General features: G+C 42.9%; 1 protein-coding gene across 1 annotated transcript in view; it reads right to left on the minus strand.

Annotated features, from left to right (window-relative positions):
• Positions 1–593: 593 nt before the first annotated feature.
• Positions 594–17,860, minus strand: part of LOC130367070 (gamma-aminobutyric acid receptor subunit pi-like) — a 75,616-nt gene continuing 58,349 nt past the window's right edge. Inside the window, exons 7-8 of the mRNA XM_056569450.1 lie at positions 13,676–13,872; positions 594–715 (exon numbers count right to left, since the gene is read on the minus strand). Of these exons, the coding sequence (XP_056425425.1) occupies positions 13,855–13,872 (18 nt within the window). The 3' untranslated portion in view covers positions 594–715; positions 13,676–13,854. The remainder of the gene's footprint in view (positions 716–13,675; positions 13,873–17,860) is intronic.

Consider the following 17,860-nt stretch of genomic DNA (forward strand, 5'->3'; position numbering starts at 1 on the left):
TTGCACCACAGACTGTCCAGGCCACCGCATCAGGAGCATGCCCAGGCATTGTAGGTAGGTCATACGGGCACGTGGAGGCCACACACACTACTGAGCCTCATTTTGACTTGTTTTAAAGACATTACATCAAAAGTTGGATCAGCCTGTAGTGTGGTTTTCCACTTTTGATTTTGAGTGTGACTCCATATGCAGACCTCCATGGATTGATACATTTGATTTCCATTGACAATTTTTATGTGATTTTGTTGTCAGCACATTCAACTATGTAAAGATGAAAGTGTTTCAAACGATTAGTTCATTCATTCAGATATTGGATGTGTTATCATAGTGTTCCCTTTAATTGTTTGAGCAGTGTATATATAGCTAAAGCCATATTATTGTCACACATATGTAATGGCATATTGTTTAAGAATATGGATGCTTCCTTTTATGTATAGAGGTAATATGACCAGTAGAATACATTGACAATTAAAAATACTAGAGGAAAAGCCACTCTGGAGTAATAATCAATATTTTCAGCATTCTTCACAGTGAAGAAACTGATGTCCAACCCTTCCCTTATTTTCAAACAAAAGGCTAAATCCATTCTGAAATGACTTTCATTAGTTTTTGATTTTAATATATTATTTTCATTATTATCTTCATTTGTGCTTATTTCTTTAGAATTATTGTTGACTAGGATGACAGTGTTATCTTCACATTCTTCAGGTGCAACCTAGAACAGAGCAAAATAGCTATTAAAAAAACTGTAGTAGACAGTAAAGACACATACCAAAGTAACATATATAGAAATGCAGTTAGTCTAACTAAAAAAAAAAAATACAGTAATTAATGCACTTAGCCAATCACATGCAATGCCCATGCAGCAGCTCAAGTCCCAGTGGTGTCCTTGTAGTGAATAGAAACAGATTATGAGCATTGCCAGGTCTGTCACTCCTATAAGATTATTACCAATTCATGCCACAATGCAAATTCATTTTTTTCTGGATGACTCTGTTTAACAAACCCTTAGTAGATCAAAAGTACAAGTGAATGTAAGAAATTTACAAAAACATTTTTTTTTTATTCTCCTACCAGGTAACAATACTACATTTTCTTATAATTGTTCCCCTGGTTTTCACCCTTTATCCCCCTCCCCTACTGGCCAGATATAGGGGAGATACCAGGTCACTACCTTAAGAGTGGTCCCGGTTAAGTGGCAGCTGGCCAGGCAGGCCAGAATGCCTTAGTGCCGGAACCAGGGATACTGGCAGGAGGGATGAGCTAATGCTGTAGATGGTAATAACGAAGCAAACAGTCTGAGATGTAGCAGAGCTAAGTTGGTGTTTTAGCAGAGCCGAGTAGGTGGTGTTTGCTAGCTCAAAATACAGAGATGTGGTCGACAGTCCAGATCGTACACATGAGGGCAACAAGGTACAGGAGGATCAGGCAGAGACTGTCAGGAAACAGGCTTAGGTCTGAACACAGGAACAATGTAGACAGGAACGTTCGCTGTATTAAACTACAATGTTGTTTAGGCATCAGGGAATGGGTGGAGCAGTGTTATATAGGCAGTGCCTGACAGGGATTGGAGGAGTACTGAAATTAGGGACATATACAAAACCCTTAAAGGGGTATTCCAGGCAAAACCTTTTTTATATAGTGGCCAGAAATAGTCCATGTGCACACAGGAAAGTTTAGCCCCAAAAATTTACTGGAGGAGACAGGTACACTTTAAAGAGATGTGTAAATTACTTCTATTAAAAAAATCTTAATCCTTCCAGTACTTATCTGCTGTATACTACAGAGAAAGTTCAGCTGTTCTTTTCTGTCTGACCACAGTGCTCTCTGTTGCCACCTCCGTGTCAGGAACTGTCTAAAGTAGGAGCAAATCCCCATAGCAAACTTCTCCTGCGCTGGACAGTTCCCAACATGGACAGAGGTGTCAGCAGAGAGTACTGTGGTCAGAATGAAAAGAAATACTCTACTTCCTCTGGAGCATACAGCAGCTGATAAGTACTGGAATAATTAAGATTTTTCAGTAGAATTTACAAATCTGTTTAACTTTCTGGCACCAGTTGATCTGAAAAAAATAAAAATAAAGAAAGAAATTTCCACTGGAGTACCCCTTTAACCCCTTGCCACAAATGGACGTTCATTAACGTCCATCTGCGGCACCCGAGGTGTGACGTGCGCTCAGCAGGTGAGTGCGCATCATACCCGGTGGGTCCCAATTGCTATAAGCAACCAGGACCCACGGTTAATGCCAGACAGTGATCAATGCCATGCTATGGCATAGCATTGAAAAGTATGAGAGATCAATGTAATGCATGTTATAGTCCCCTATGGGGGCTATGCCATTGCAAAAAAAAAGTAAATAAAGATAATTTAACCCCTCCCCTAATAAAATTTTGAATAACCCCCTTTTCCCATTTAAAAAAAAACTGTGTAAATAAAAATAAACATATGTGGTATTGCTGCGTACGTAAATGTCTGAACCTAAAAATATAAAGTTCAATTGCGTATGCACAAAAAAATTCCAAAGTCCAAAATAGCATATTTTTGGTCGCTTTTTATATAATGAAAAAATGAACAAAAAGCGATCAAAAAGTCCAATCAATACAAAATGGTACCGCTAAAAACTTCAGATCACAGCACAAAAATGAGCCCTCATACCGCCCTGTATGTGGAAAAATGAAAACGTTATAGGGGTCAGAAGATGACAATTTTAAACATATAAATTTTCATACATGTAGTTATGATTTTTTCCAGAAGTAACCACAAATTTATTAAGAGGAGTGCAAAAGATAATGGTCACTACCTCAAGGGATGGAGATATAGATGTTACTGCCCTTGGTGAAACATATTTAGAATCACAATATAGAAGAATTCAACCAATGAGGAAAAGATATATAAAATATAACTTTTACTAGATTCGTATAAAATTACAAAAAAGTAAAACACAATAAATCACAGGATTGACAATGGCTCCTGATAGGGAGGGTGAATACCTGACAATTGCTAACCCCTGCCTAACAATTTGCTAGTCTCAATCTAAGTGTGGATAGGGATAAGGGAAAGGATTGGTGGGTGAGACCATTAGGATATATATATATATATATATATATATATATATATATATATATATATACACATTAATGGTAACTCAATGTGACACATTTCTCATGCTCCATGTTCCAACGCGTTTCTCCCAGGTGTTGTCAGTGGGTTCATCAGGGATGGAGGAGAAGTAGGGACACCAAACAATGTTGACATACAATTGATAAAGTACATAAAAAATACACAAAAGCAAAAAACTAAGTAATAAAAAGATGAAAGATTTTCAGCACGATGAATAGAGAGACAGCAGTCACTGTCATATGTGTAGTCACAGATATTGGCCGTAATTGTCAGTCAATGACAAGGATGTTAGTTAATGACAAAGATGTCACAAAAGAGTATAGATGTTAGTTGAGAGAAGCACCAGTAGATGTTATTATATGGGGTCAGTAGTATAGTGTTAGTTAAACAGCGCTAAATGTACAAAGGTCAATAGTACAAAATGCACTGGCGTTGTATACAATAACACAACAATTATATAGAGATAACACAATAAAGTATAGAACCTAAGAGCATAACTCAGTAGGATATAAAAGACACAGATATTAGATATTATGTGATAATGCACATTTCCAATAAGTGACCTGTAATAAAACAAAGAGGGAGTATAACTAACTCTGATATAGACCACAGCACTTGAGTATGACAGATAGGTATAAATAATATATATATATGTACCTGAGATTAAACTGGGCCATATTAGACCCCTAGTAGATGGTGCTTCTCAAAAATATATGATAAATAAATGTGCTAGAAAATATAAATGTAATTTAACTATTAGTGGTCATCATGTGACAACCATTGAAGATCATAGAATAATGGCAGTATAGAAAATTTAATTGGGCTCAATTAGTGTTAATATTCATGCTGGGCTTACTCGCAATCACAATGTACGAGATATAACCGGAACAAAGCCAGATAATATTTCCTTGTCTCGGACTTCATAGTGTAGGGGTCATGATGCGGCTGATAAAGCAAAAATAGTGCATCATGAATACACACATGAATAACATGCAGTTCAGGAAGACTTGCAAGATAGACAGAGGGTAAAGTCCATAGTCCATAAATACAATAATATTACAATAGATGCTATATATGATAAAAAAAAATGTTGTATAATAATAAATTATAATACAGAAGAAGAAGGGAAATAACTAAATAAAAGGACAAAATGACATTGACTCCACAAGGCCTCATGACCACTACATGAAGTCAGAGACCAGGAAATATTATCTGGCCTTGTTCCAGTTATACCAGTTGTACACAGCAAGTATGGTCCTGTACAAGACCGATTTTATAAATCCTCCTTGAATGAAAACAATATAAATCACCAGCTGACCAACATCAGTGAAAAGAGGTGCTTAAAATATAACTTTTATTTCTATAATTAAAATACTAAAAGCAACAATGGTGTGAGTATTGTGCTTGTATTTTGTTTAAGAGACCAGAAAGAAGAGCTGTTAAGAATTGTATATGGGAGTGCTATAATGTTAACACACATTCATTAGATGCTGTATACAAGTGCTGCTGTTTCTAAGTACATTGGAGAGATATTGCAGGAGATAGTCAGGAGGTTGGTTGGAGGTGGCTACACTCTAAAAAACAAAAAGGTAAGATTTTATTTATTTTAATTTTTTTAATTTTTCTCCTATTTAAAATGGCAGACTTGGTTCTGTGCATGAATTGTGCATTTATTTCAGGTTCCACTCTTAGGAGGTTTGGGTGCTGTCAGATCTGTAGACAGTTCTCCTTACTGCAGCAGGAAATAGCATTTTTGAAATCTGAGAGGTTTAAATTATCTGTTAAATAAACTCAGACTGGGGTTGCTGCAATTAAACTGCCACAGAGGACCCCTAGAAATGGCAGATGGGTTACTGTTGGTTCGGGAAGACTTAGAGTTGTGGAAAGAAGACATATCCCACAGTCTGTGGTTCTCCGTAATTCATTTGCTGCACTTTCAGAATGTAAGGGCAACATGGATATTGGCTCAAGCCCAGAAGGTGTGGAACTATCGACCCCTATGTCTAATCTATACAAGACTGAAGCCAAGGACAAAAAAGATAAAGTAAAATCTAAAAGGAAGCAGCTGTTGCTGGGTGATTCAATCATAAGAAGTGTGGAGCTTAAGGAAAATGGTTTTGTGAGATGTCTCCCGGGAGCTACTGCTAGAAGAGATAGAAGACGTATTCTTAATATTGTTAAGCAAGCAAAGCAGGAAGGGTAAGTTGATGTTCTTGTCCATCTAGGGACAAATGACCTGGCTTGCAATGAAGTTTCAGAGGTGAAGGAATCTTTTATCACGCTTGGTAATGATGTACAGGATTTTGCATCCACTGTTTCATTTTCTGAAGTTCTGCCTGTGCATAACGTTCAGCATGATAGGCAGAGGCACATTAAAGAGTTCAACTTATGGCTTAGTAAATGGTGTCAAGAGCAAGGATTTGGCTTTGAGTCTCATGATAGCTCTACTTGGAATAGAAAGGAACTGTACAAAAAAGATGGTTTGCATCTTTCTCTCAAAGGAACAAATGTACTCAACATTGAGTACTCAACAATTCCAAGAATTTGCAAAGGAGTATTTAAACTAGAAAGGGGGGGGGGGGCAAAAGAGTGAAAATCCATGAGTCCAATTGCCCCCTGAAACAATGCCAGAACATGTCAGTAGCCCAGAAGTTAAGAAAGGACAAGCTCAGAGTCCTGTCTACAAATGCCCGCAGTCTAGGTAATAAAATCAATGAACTTGGGTCAATAATGGCATCTGAGAATGTAGATTTAGTGGCTGTTACTGAGACATGGTTTAATGAAAGGAATGACTGGGACATATCCATACCAGGGTACTCTTTATACAGAAGAGACAGAGAAGGCAAGAAAGGAGGAGGAGTGGCCCTATATGTGAAAGGTAGCATAAAATCTAAACTTATACAAGTTAGTGAGGCAACCACAGAGTCAGTTTGGGTTATGTTGCAATTTGGTAATCATGCAGTAACTCGTGTAGGTGTGATATACAGACCACATGGTCAAGTTAAAGAAGTAGATGATCTACTAGTTGAAGAAATATCTAAAATGACAATGAAAGGAGAAGTTATCATTATGGGAGACTTCAATCTTCCGGATATAAACTGGAAAACCAAAATAGCAAGTTCTGCCAGGAGTACAGATATTCTAAATTCCCTACTGGGGTTATCTCTACAACAAGTGGTTGAGGAGCCAACGCGGAAGGAGGCCATTTTGGATTTGGTATTCACAAATGGGGATTTGGTATATGGTGTTATTGTTGGCGAAAGCTTGGGATCTGGTGATCACCAATCAGTGTGGTTTAATATAAGAACAGTGAAGGAGTCACACCACACAAAAAAAAAAGTTTTAGATTTTAGAAAAACAGATTTTTCAAAAATGAGATTAGTCATAAATGAGTCCCTATCAGACTGGAACAAATTACATGGAGTTCAGGAGAAATGGGACTACTTAAAAGACTCTTTATTGAAGGCAACAGAAAATTGCACTAAACTTGTCAGTAAAAGCAGAAAAAGGAAGAGACCACTATGGTACTCAGCAGAAGTGTCCAAAATCATAAAAAACAAAAATTAGCATTTAGTAATTATAAAACAACACAGAGCAATGAAGATAGGGAAATCTACAAGACTGGGCAGAAAGAGGCCAAGCAAGTTATAAGAACTTCTAAAATACGGGCAGAAGAAAAACTAGCACAGTCTGTTAAAAAAGGGGGTAAGACATTCTTCAGATATATAAATGAAAAAAGGAAATCAAAACAAGGAATAACTAAATTAAAAACAAAGGAAGGAAGGTATGTAGAAGAGAATAAGGGGCTAGCCAACTGCCTTAATGAATACTTCTGTTCAGTTTTTACAGAAGAAAAAGAAGGAAAAGGACCTCCATTAGAGAGGCAGGGGCATTATGGGCTTATCGGCAAGGTAATTGCCGATACCGATAATGCCCAAAATCGTGATTATCGGCCGATAATATCGGCCATACCGATAATCGGCCGATCCCTAGTAAGGAGGAATCAAGCAACTATAGGCCAGTAAGTCTGACATCAATAGTGGGGAAATTAATGGAAACCCTACTAAAGTATAGGATTGTGGAACATTGAAAGATGAAAAACAACATGGGTTTACTTCAGGGAGATCATGTCAAACAAATCTTATTGATTTTTTTGACTGGGTGACTAAAATAAGAGATGGCGGAGGGGCAGTAGACATCGCATATCTAGATTTTAGTAAGGCTTTTGACACTGTCCCACATAGAAGACTTATCAATAAACTACAGTCATTGAGCTTGGACTCCAATATTGTTGAGTCAATTAGGCAGTGTAACAGACAACAGAGGGTTGTGGTCAATGGAGAATATTCAGAGCAAGGTCTTGTCACCAGTGGGATACCTCAGGGATCTGTACTGGGACCAATATTGTTTAATATCTTCATTAGCAGTATTACAGAAGGTCTCGATGGTAAGGTATGTCTTTTTGCTGATGACACAAAGATATGTAACAGGGTTGATGTTCCTGGAGGGATCCGCCAAATGGAAAAGGATTTAGGCAAACTAGAAGAATGGTCAGAACTCTGGCAACTGAAATTTAATGTGGATAAGTGCAAGATAATGCACCTGGGGCGTAAAAACCCTCAGACAGAATATAGATTATTTGACACAGCCCTGACCTCATTATCTGAGTAGAGGGATTTAGGAGTAATTATTTCAGAAGACTTAAAGGTAGGAAGACAATGTAATAGAGCAGCAGGAAATGCTAGCAGAATGCTTGGATGTATAGGGAGAGGTATAAGCAGTAGAAAGAGAGACGTGCTCATGCCGCTGTACAGAACACTGGTGAGACCTCAATTGGAATATTGTGCGCAGTACTGGAGGCCATATCTCCAGAAGGATATAGATACTCTAGAGAGAGTTCAAAGAAGAGCTACTAAACTAGTACATGGATTGCAGGATAAAACGTACCAGGAAAGGTTAAAGGACCTTAACATGTACAGCTTGGAAGAAAGAAGAGACAGAGGGGATATGATAGAGACATTTAAATACATAAAGGGAATCAACATGGTAAAGGAGGAGAGCATATTTAAAAGAAGAAAAACTACCACAAGAGGACATAGTTTTAAATTAGAGGGGCAAAGGTTTAAAAGTAATATGAGGAAGTATTACTTTACTGAGAGAGTAGTGGATGCATGGAATAGCCTTCCTGCAGAAGTGGTCGCTGCAAATACAGTGAAGGAGTTTAAACATGCATGGGATAAGCATAAGGCTATCCTTCATGTAAGATAGGGCCAGGGACTATTCATAGTATTCAGATTATTAAGCAGACTAGATGGGCCAAATGGTTCTTATCTGCTGACACATTCTATGTTTCTATGTTTCTAACACAAGAAGCACCTCCCAATTATATTTGAGTATTATTGATTGCAACTCAAATACACATAATCACTCCCTTAGTCATCCATTACTGGTGACTAGTTCATCCAACGCGTTTCTGTCGCCTATTTAAGTGACTTCATCAGGGGAGTTTCCAGAACGTAAGGGGTTAATAAGATTAACAAAGAGTACAGTGACCCATATCTATATATATAAAACTCAACGTGTGTGTGTGTGTGTGTGTGTATGTATGTTCCACAAAAACTTCCAAACAGCTAAAGATATTAACATGAAACTTGGCACACATGTTACTTATATGTCAACAACAAACATAGGATGAATGAATCAGAGCCACAGCTCACCTCCTCTCTGCACCTGTGCACGGGCCTGATCAGCAGCGCCATGACTAAGGACCGAGTGTAGGTCCGAAATGCGTCGGCTTATTTGTCTTGTCGGAGTTGACCCAATAAAGAAGAAGCTGTTTTTACCTGCAAACCAGTGCTGGACCGTTTTCTTTCTTTAAACAAACATAGAATAGGTGATTTAACCCTTACTCACCCCCATTTGCCAGGGGCGGGGTTTATGTTTAAAGTCCCATACAAGTCAATGGGAAATATATGTTACTGCACAACTTCCAAACGGCTGGAGATATTTCGATAATACTTGGTCACATGTTACGTATATTTCCACTTAAAATAAAGGACAGTTAATTTAACCCTTAACTACCCCCATTTGTGAGGGTCGGGGTTTTTGTTTAATGTCCCATGCAAATCAATGGGAAATGTATGTTCCCACATAACTTCCGTACGGCTGGAGATATTTCAATACCTGGTACACATATTACAGGTCGGGATATGAGGACAGAATGGGAGGTCGAGATAGGAGGTTGAGATAGGAGGTCAAGATAGGAGGACGGGATGGTCGGGATAGGAGGTCGGGATAGGAGAACGGGATAGGAGTGTTACGCCGAGCGCTCCGGGTCTCTGCTCCTCCCCGGAGCGCTCGCGGCGTTCACCTCCGTGCAGCGCCCCAGTCAGATCCACTGACCGGGAGCGCTGCACTACTGTCTCCGGCGGGGATGCAACCCGCGTAGCGGGACGCGCCCACGGCTCGCATCCTAGTCTCCTCACCTGCTCCGTCCGCTACGTCCCTAGTGCACGCGCGCGTCGGCTTTCTGAGATATTTTTTGGCCCAATCAGTACCTGCACCTGTGTCCTCATTATAAAAACCCACTTCCCCTTCCTGGTATGGCCGGATCTTGTTGCCTTGTGCCAGTGAAAGCGTTTTGTGTATGTTCCAAGCCTGTGTTCTAGACCTTCTGCTGTTGCCCCTGACTACGACCCTTGCTGCCTGCCCTGACCTTCTGCTACGTCCGACCTTGCTCTTGCCTTGTCCTTCTGTACCGCGCCAGTCTCAGCAGTCAGTGAGGTTGAGCCGCTACCGGTGGACACGACCTGGTTGCTACCGCCGCAGCAAGACCATCCCGCTTTGCGGCGGGCTCTGGTGAATACCAGTAGCAACTTAAAACCGGTCCACGCCAATCCCTCACTGACACAGAGGATCCACCTCCAGCCTGCCGAATCCTGACAGTAGATCCGGCCATGGATCCCGCTGAAGTGCCGCTGCCAAGTCTCGCTGACCTATCCACGGTGGTCGCTCAGCAATCCCAACAGATCGCCCAACAAGGACAGCAGCTGTCGCAGTTGATCACCATGCTACAGCAGCTTCTGCCTCTACAGCAGAAACCATCTCCTCCGCCAGCTCCTGCTTCTCCTCCTCAGCAAGTTGCCACCTCCAGACTCCACTTGTCCCTACCTGACAAATTCGTTGGGAACTCTAAGTTGTGCTAAATTGGCTTCTTGTCCCAGTGTTCCTTGCACTTGGAGATGATGTCGGACCTATTCCCCACTGAAAGGCCTTGTCATGGGCCACACTGCTCTGGGACCGCAACGATCCCGCCACTGCTACAATCCAGTCCTTCTTCGCTGAAGTTTGTAATGTCTTTGAGGAGCCAGCTCGGGCCTTCTCAGCCAAGACTGCTTTGCTGAACCTCGTCCAAGGGAGTTCTTCCGTAGGCGAATACGCCATCCAGTTTCGTACCCTCGCCTCAGAGCTATCCTGAAACAATGAGGCCCTCTGCGCGACCTTCAAGAAAGGCTTATCCAGCAACATCAAAGATGTACTGGCCGCACGAGAAATTCCTGCTAACCTGTCTGAACTTATCCATTTGGCAACCCGCATCGACATGCGTTTTTCTGAAAGACACCAGGAGCTCCGCCAGGAAAAGGACCTTGATCTCTGGGCACCTCTCTCCCAGAATCCTTTGCAATCTACCCCTGTGCCTCCCGCCGAGGAAGCTATGCAAGTGGATCGGTCTCGCCTGACCCATGAAGAGAGGTCTCGTCGCAGAGATGAAAATTTATGCCTGTACTGCGCAAGTGCCGAACATTTCCTAGTGGACTGCCCTATTCGTCCCCCGCGTCTGGGAAACGCACGTACGCACCCTGTTCACGTGGTAGTGGCGTCTCTTGGTGTGAATTCTGCTTCTCCACGTCTCACTGTGCCTGTGCGGATTTCTCCTTCCGCCAACTCCTCCTTCTCAGCTGTGGCCTTCTTGGACTCTGGTTCTGCAGGAAATTTTATTTTGGCCTCTTTTGTTAATAGGTTCAGCATCCCAGTAACCCGTCTTGTCAAACCGCTCTCTATCTCTTCTGTTAACGGAGAAAAATTGGACTGCACTGTGCGCTACCGCACTGAACCCCTGCCCATGAGCATTGGACTTCACCATGAAAAAATTAAATTTTTCGTTCTGCCTAACTGCACCTCTGAAGTTCTTCTCTGCCTGCCGTGGCTCCAACGTCGTGCTCCCACCCTCGACTGGACCACCGGGGAGATCAAAAATTGGGGTCCTTCTTGTCACAAACGATGCCTCACATCTGCTCCCACTTGTCTAACCCCTGAGGTTCCACCTTTACCGGGCCCTCCCAAGGCTTACCAGGGCTTTTCTGATCTTTTCTGCAAAAAGCAAGCAGAGATCTTACCTCCTCATAGCCTCCTTCCTGGTACCACTCTGCCCCGTGGCAAGTTTCACACTCTGCCCCCCCTCCCCATTCCCACTTCTTCTGGAGTTCCTGCCGCAGATGAAGTAACCCAGGACTTCTACGTTATCTGGAAGGAGACTCAAGAGTCGCTTCCACTGGCCTTGTCTTGTATGAAGGGACAAGCAGATAAAAAGAGGGGGAGACCTAAGGGGGGGGTACTGTTATGCCGAGTGCTCCGGGTCCCTGCTCCTCCCCGGGGCGCTCGCAGCGTTCACCTCCCTGTACAGCGCCCCGATCCGCTGACCGGGAGCGCTGCACTACTGTCTCCGGCGGGGATGCGACCCGCGTAGCGGGACGCGCCCGCGGCTCGCATCCCAGTCTCTTCACCTGCCCTGTCCTCCGTCCGCTCAGTCCCGGCGCACGCGGCCCCGCTCCCTAGGGCGCGCGCGCCGGCTCTCTGAGATTTAAAGGGCCAGTGTGCCATTGATTGGCGCCTGGCCCAATCAGTACCTTCACCTGTGTCCTCATTATAAAAACCCACTTCCCCTTCCTGGTATGGCCGGATCTTGTTGCCTTGTGCCAGTGAAAGCGTTTTGTGTATGTTCCAAGCCTGTGTTCCAGACCTTCTGCTGTTGCCCCTGACTACGACCCTTGCTGCCTGCCCTGACCTTCTGCTACGTCCGACCTTGCTCTTGCCTTGTCCTTCTGTACCGCGCCAGTCTCAGCAGTCAGTGAGGTTGAGCCGCTACCGGTGGACACGACCTGGTTGCTACCGACGCAGCAAGACCATCCCGCTTTGCGGCGGGCTCTGGTGAATACCAGTAGCAACTTAGAGCTGGTCCACCGGTACGGTCCACGCCAATCCCTCACTGACACAGAGGATCCACCTCCAGCCTGCCGAATCCTGACAAGGAGGTCGAGATAGGAGGTCGAGTTAGGAGGTCGAGATAGGAGGTCGAGAAAGGAGGACGGGATAGGAGGATGAGATAGGAGGTCGAGATAGGAGGACGGCATAGGAGGTCGAGATAGGAGGACGGCATAGGAGGTCGGGATATAAGGACGGGATAGGAGGTCGGGATATGAGGACGGGATAGGAGGTCAAGAAAGGAGGTCGAGAAAGGAGGTCGGAATAGGAGAACGGGATAGGAGGACGGGATAGGAGGTCGGGATAGGAGGACGGGATAGGAGGTCGAGATAGCAGGTCGGGATAGGAGGACGAGATAGGAGGACGGGATAGGAGGACGGGATAGGAAGTCGTGATAGGAGGTCGGGATAGGAGGTCGAGATAGGAGGTCGAGATAGGAGGTCGAGATAGAAGGTTGAGATAGAAGGTCGAGATAGGAGGTCGGGATAGGAGGATGGAATAGGATGTCGGGATAGGAGTTCGGGGTATGAGGACGGGATATGGGGTTGGGATATGACAACGATATATGAGGACAGGATATGGAGTCAAAAGCTTCCTCCTTTGTTGATTTGCCTCCCCAACAAGGATGAGGAAGGAAAAACCGGGCAACGCTGGGTATTCAGTTAGTATAATATAAATATCAGACAGTCAAAAACTGCTCATAATTTCACCCAATGCTGTAAGATGCCCTCTCAATCAAAAATGGAATAAACCGTATGGGTATATATCCTTTTTAGCCTGAAGTCCTCAACCAGCGGGGGTTCGCCTTATAACCCTCCAGCTGGTGTCCGGTTCTGAGTCTTCATGTAAAGATACACAGCAGCACGCACTCTTGCAATGGTGATGAGACCGGCTGACTTCCAGCCCAGCGCAAACAAAAATGGTACCGATCAAAACAAAAATGGTACAGATAAAAACTACATACTAAAGCACAAAAAATTAGCCCTCATATGGCCCAGTATATAAAAGTTATAGGGGTCAGAGGAGGACATTTTTAAACAAACTAATTTTCATGCAAGCTGTTATTTTTTTAACAGAAGTAAAACAAAATAAAACTTATATAAGTTGGGTATCATTTTAATCATATGTACCTACACACACTCAACATACAATGGTCATCCCAGAACCAATTACCATTTTACCATAAAGATATGTACTTAACATACAATGGTTTCAACATACAATGGTCCTCCTGGAACCAATTAATATCGTATATTTTGTACATAAACGACAAAGCATACTTCTGTTATCTTACCTTTCTTTCTTTTTCTTTAACAGAACCTTGTTTTTCAGCACAATAATGGGTAATTGCATATTCTAGTAAAGCTCCAAAAACAAAACTGAAGCAAATACCAAGGTACACATCAATTGCTTTTATGAAACAATTGGTAGTAGGAAAACTGGACCGAGACCCCATCAAAATGGTTGTCATAGCTAATACAGTTGTAACTCCTGCAATGAAATAAAGACAAAGAGAGTAATAAAGAGATATTTTTGAAATGACTAATTATGTATCAATAGGTGTTTTTTTTATGTACGTAAAGTTCTGTTCACATTAGCATCATGGTTTCTGCTTATGACAAGTGCAATGACAGCTATGTCAGATCAGTTTAAAAAAAATACTGATGGATCTAATGGACTCATAAGATTTCATTAACAACATAAATAGGACTGCAGACTGCTATTTTTTCTGTTAAAAATACCGAAAAAATACAGAATCCAACAATGAAGAATAGAAGTCCAGCGCGGTATATTCAAAGCAGTTCGTGCGTTTTATTATAACATGGTGATGCGTTTTGGCCGGTGGCACCCAGCCTTACTCATACAGAGGCAAGACTGCCATGCTATCCTTATAAGGGGGAGGATGCTCGTCAAAAAAATGCACACCTGTGAATTGACACCTGCAGTGCAGGATTGACAGATGCCTCCCACTCACAATTTACGATGTGAAATGAACAGTGGAAAAACTTATGATAAAAACAGATACAAAGATATATGAGTATAAATACCTTAGTATAATGCACATTGTGTTGAAATTAAGTAGTTGTCTAAAAGCGTTCACATAATATCAAACTGTGGTAGAGAGATCTTATCAATAAATGGGTTGCAGAAAAAACGCAACCAAACAATCCAGTAATAATCTCTACCAATGTGAAAATTGTTAGTAAAGACAGACCATTGAAAAAGTTACAGAAAAAATACACCAACTGTCCTATATATAAAATAAAAATACATATTCAGGACAGAAAAAAGCCTCAAAAAATGTAGCTGCATGAATTAATGCCTAGATGAAATACGGCATGGATCGTCAAGGTGTAAATTACTGTGGGAAAAGAAACATGGCATCATGGATGAAGAACATTCCTACTTGCTATTTCAAATGTAGATTGGGCTTAAACAAATAGAGTAGATGAAAAATAATATCAATAAAACATACAATATTATTTATTTCTCAGTTTTTTCGATCTTTTAACCTCTTCAGGACATAGGGCATATGGATACGCCCTGCATTTCGAGTCCTTAAGGACCGAGGGCGTATCCATACGCCCGTGGGAATTCCGGTCCCCACAGCTAGCCGGTTGGGGACCGGAGCCGGATGCCTGCTGAAATCGTTCAGCAGGCATCCCGGCATATCGCCCAGGGGGGTCATCATGCCCCCCCATGTCGGCGATCGCCGCAGATCGCTGGACAATTCAGTCCAGCGATCTGCGGCGATTCCTGGTCAATTGGGTCTCCAGTGACCCGGAATTACTGGCTGTTCGGGGCCGTCTCTGACGGCCCCGAACAGCCAGAGCCTGCAGAGGTGAGGTGGCACTGGTGCCACCTCACGATCGCCCTGATTCGTCGGCCGGATTACCGGCCGACGAATCAGGGCACCTGCTGCGGGTGTCACTCCCGCACCCGCTCCGCCCCTCTTCCGGAGGACGTGAGCGGGTGCGGGACGTGCACCCCAGGTGCTGGGGACCCCGATCCCCGGCGTCAATGTTGGGATCGGGGCACCAGGAGCAGCGGCGGCGGCGACGACGAGGGACTGACCTCATGCGACTGGATCATTGGAGGTGAGTGACAGCCTCCTGCTGTTGCTTAGCAACAGCTCCCAGCATGCAAAAAGGGCATGCTGGGATCTGTAGTTATGCAACAGCAGGGGGCAGACCACCACAACTCCCAGCATTCCCTTATGGGCATGCTGGGACTTATGGTTTTGCAACAGCTGGAGGCACATTTTTTCTATGGAAAAGTGTACCTTCAGCTGTTGTATAACTACAACTCCCAGCTTGCAAAAACAGCTAAAGTGCATGCTGGGAGTTGTAGTGGTGCATCTGCTGGTTGCATAACTACAACTCCCAGCATGCCCGTTGGCTGTCTGTGACTGCTGAGTTGTAGTTTTGCAACAGCTGAAGGCACACTGGTTGTGAAACTTAGAGTTTTTTTTTTACCTAACTCAGTGTTTCACGACCGGTGTGCCTCCAGCTTTTGCAAACTCCAACTCTCAGCAGTCAATGTACACCATGCACCGTACATGCTGGGAGTTGTAGTTTTGCAACAGCTGGAGGCACACTGGTTGTGAAACACTGAGTTAGGTCACAAACTCAGTGATACATAACCAGTGTGCCTACAGCTGTTGCAAAACTAAAACTCTCAGCATGTACAGTCTGTCAGCGCATGCTGGGAGTTGTAGTTTTGCAACAGCTGGATGTCCCCCCCCCCCCAATGTGAATGTACAGGGTACACTCACATGGGCGGAGGATTACAGTAAGTATCTGGCTGCAAGTTTGAGCTGCCGCAAATTTTCTGCCGCAGCTCAAACTGCCAGCGAGAAACTACTGTGAACCCCCGCCCATGCGACTGTACCCTAAAAACACTACACTACACTAACAAAAAATAAAAAAGTAAAAAACACTACATATACACATACCCCTACACAGCCCCCCTCCCCTCCACAATAAAAATGAAAGCGTCTGGTACACCACTGTTTCCAAAACGGAGCCTCCAGCTGTTGCAAAACAACAACTCCCAGTATTGTCGGACAGCCGTTGACTGTTCAGGCATGCTGGGAGTTTTGCAACAGCTGGAGGCACCCTGTTTGGGAATCACTGGCATAGAATACCCCTATGTCCACCCCTATGCAATCCCTAATTTAGGCCTCAAATGCGCATGGCGCTCTCACTTTGGAGCCCTGTCGTATTTCAAGGCAACAGTTAAGGGTCACATATGGGGTATCGCCGTACTCGGGAGAAATTGTGTTACAAATTTTGGGGGGTATTTTCTGCTTTTACCCTTTTTAAAAATGTAAAATTTTTGGGAAAACAAGCATTTTAGGTAAAAAAATTATTTTTTTTTTTTTACATATGCAAAAGTCGTGAAACACCTGTGGGGTTCACTTAACCCCTTGTTACGTTCCCCGAGGGGTCTAGTTTCCAAAATGGTATGCCATGTGTTTTTTTTTTTTGTTGTCCTGGCACCATAGGGGCTTCCTAAATGCGGCATGCCCCCAGAGCAAAATTTGCTTTCAAAAAGCCAAATGTGACTCCTTCTCTTCCGAGACCTGTAGTGCGCCAGCAGAGCACTTTTCACCCCCATATGGGGTGTTTTCTGAATCGGGAGAAATTGGGCTTCAAATTTTTAGGGGTATTTTCTGCTATTACCCTTTTTAAAAAATTTTAATTTTTGGGAAAACAAGCATTTTAGGTAAAAATTATTATATTTTTTTTATATTTGCAAAAGTCGTGAAACACCTGTGGGGTATAAAGGCTCACTTTATCCCATGTTACATTCCCCGATGGGTCTAGTTTCCAAAATGGTATGCCATGTGTTTTTTTTTTTGCTGTTCTGGCACCATAAGGGCTTCCTAAATGCAACATGCCCCCCCAAAACCATTTCAGAAAACGTACTCTCCAAAATCCCCTTGTCACTCCTTCCCTTCTGAGCCCTCTACTGCGCCCGCCGAACACTTTACATAGACATATGAGGTATGTGCTTACTCGAGAGAAATTGGGCTACAAATACAAGTAAAAATTTTTGTCCTTTTACCCCTTGTAAAAATTCAAAAATTGGGTCTACAAGAACATGTGAGTGTAAAAAATGAAGATTGTGAATTTTCTCCTTCACTTTGCTGCTATTCGTGTGAAACACCTAAAGGGTTAAAACGCTGACTGAATGTCATTTTGAATACTTGGGGGGGGGGGGTGTAGTTTTTATAATGGGGTCATTTATGGGGTATTTATAATATGAAGACCCTTCAAATCCACTTCAAACCTGAACTGGTCCCTGAAAAATACAGTTTGAAAATTTTGTGAAAAATCGGAAAATTGCTGCTGACCGTTGAAGCCCTCTGGTGTCTTCCAAAAGTAAAAACGCGTAAATTTTATAATGCAAACATAAAGTAGACATATTGTATATGTGAACCAAAAAAAAAATGTATTCGTAATATCCATTTTCC

Source organism: Hyla sarda, chromosome 4 (assembly GCF_029499605.1).
Source record: "Hyla sarda isolate aHylSar1 chromosome 4, aHylSar1.hap1, whole genome shotgun sequence".
Lineage (NCBI taxonomy): Eukaryota > Metazoa > Chordata > Amphibia > Anura > Hylidae > Hyla > Hyla sarda.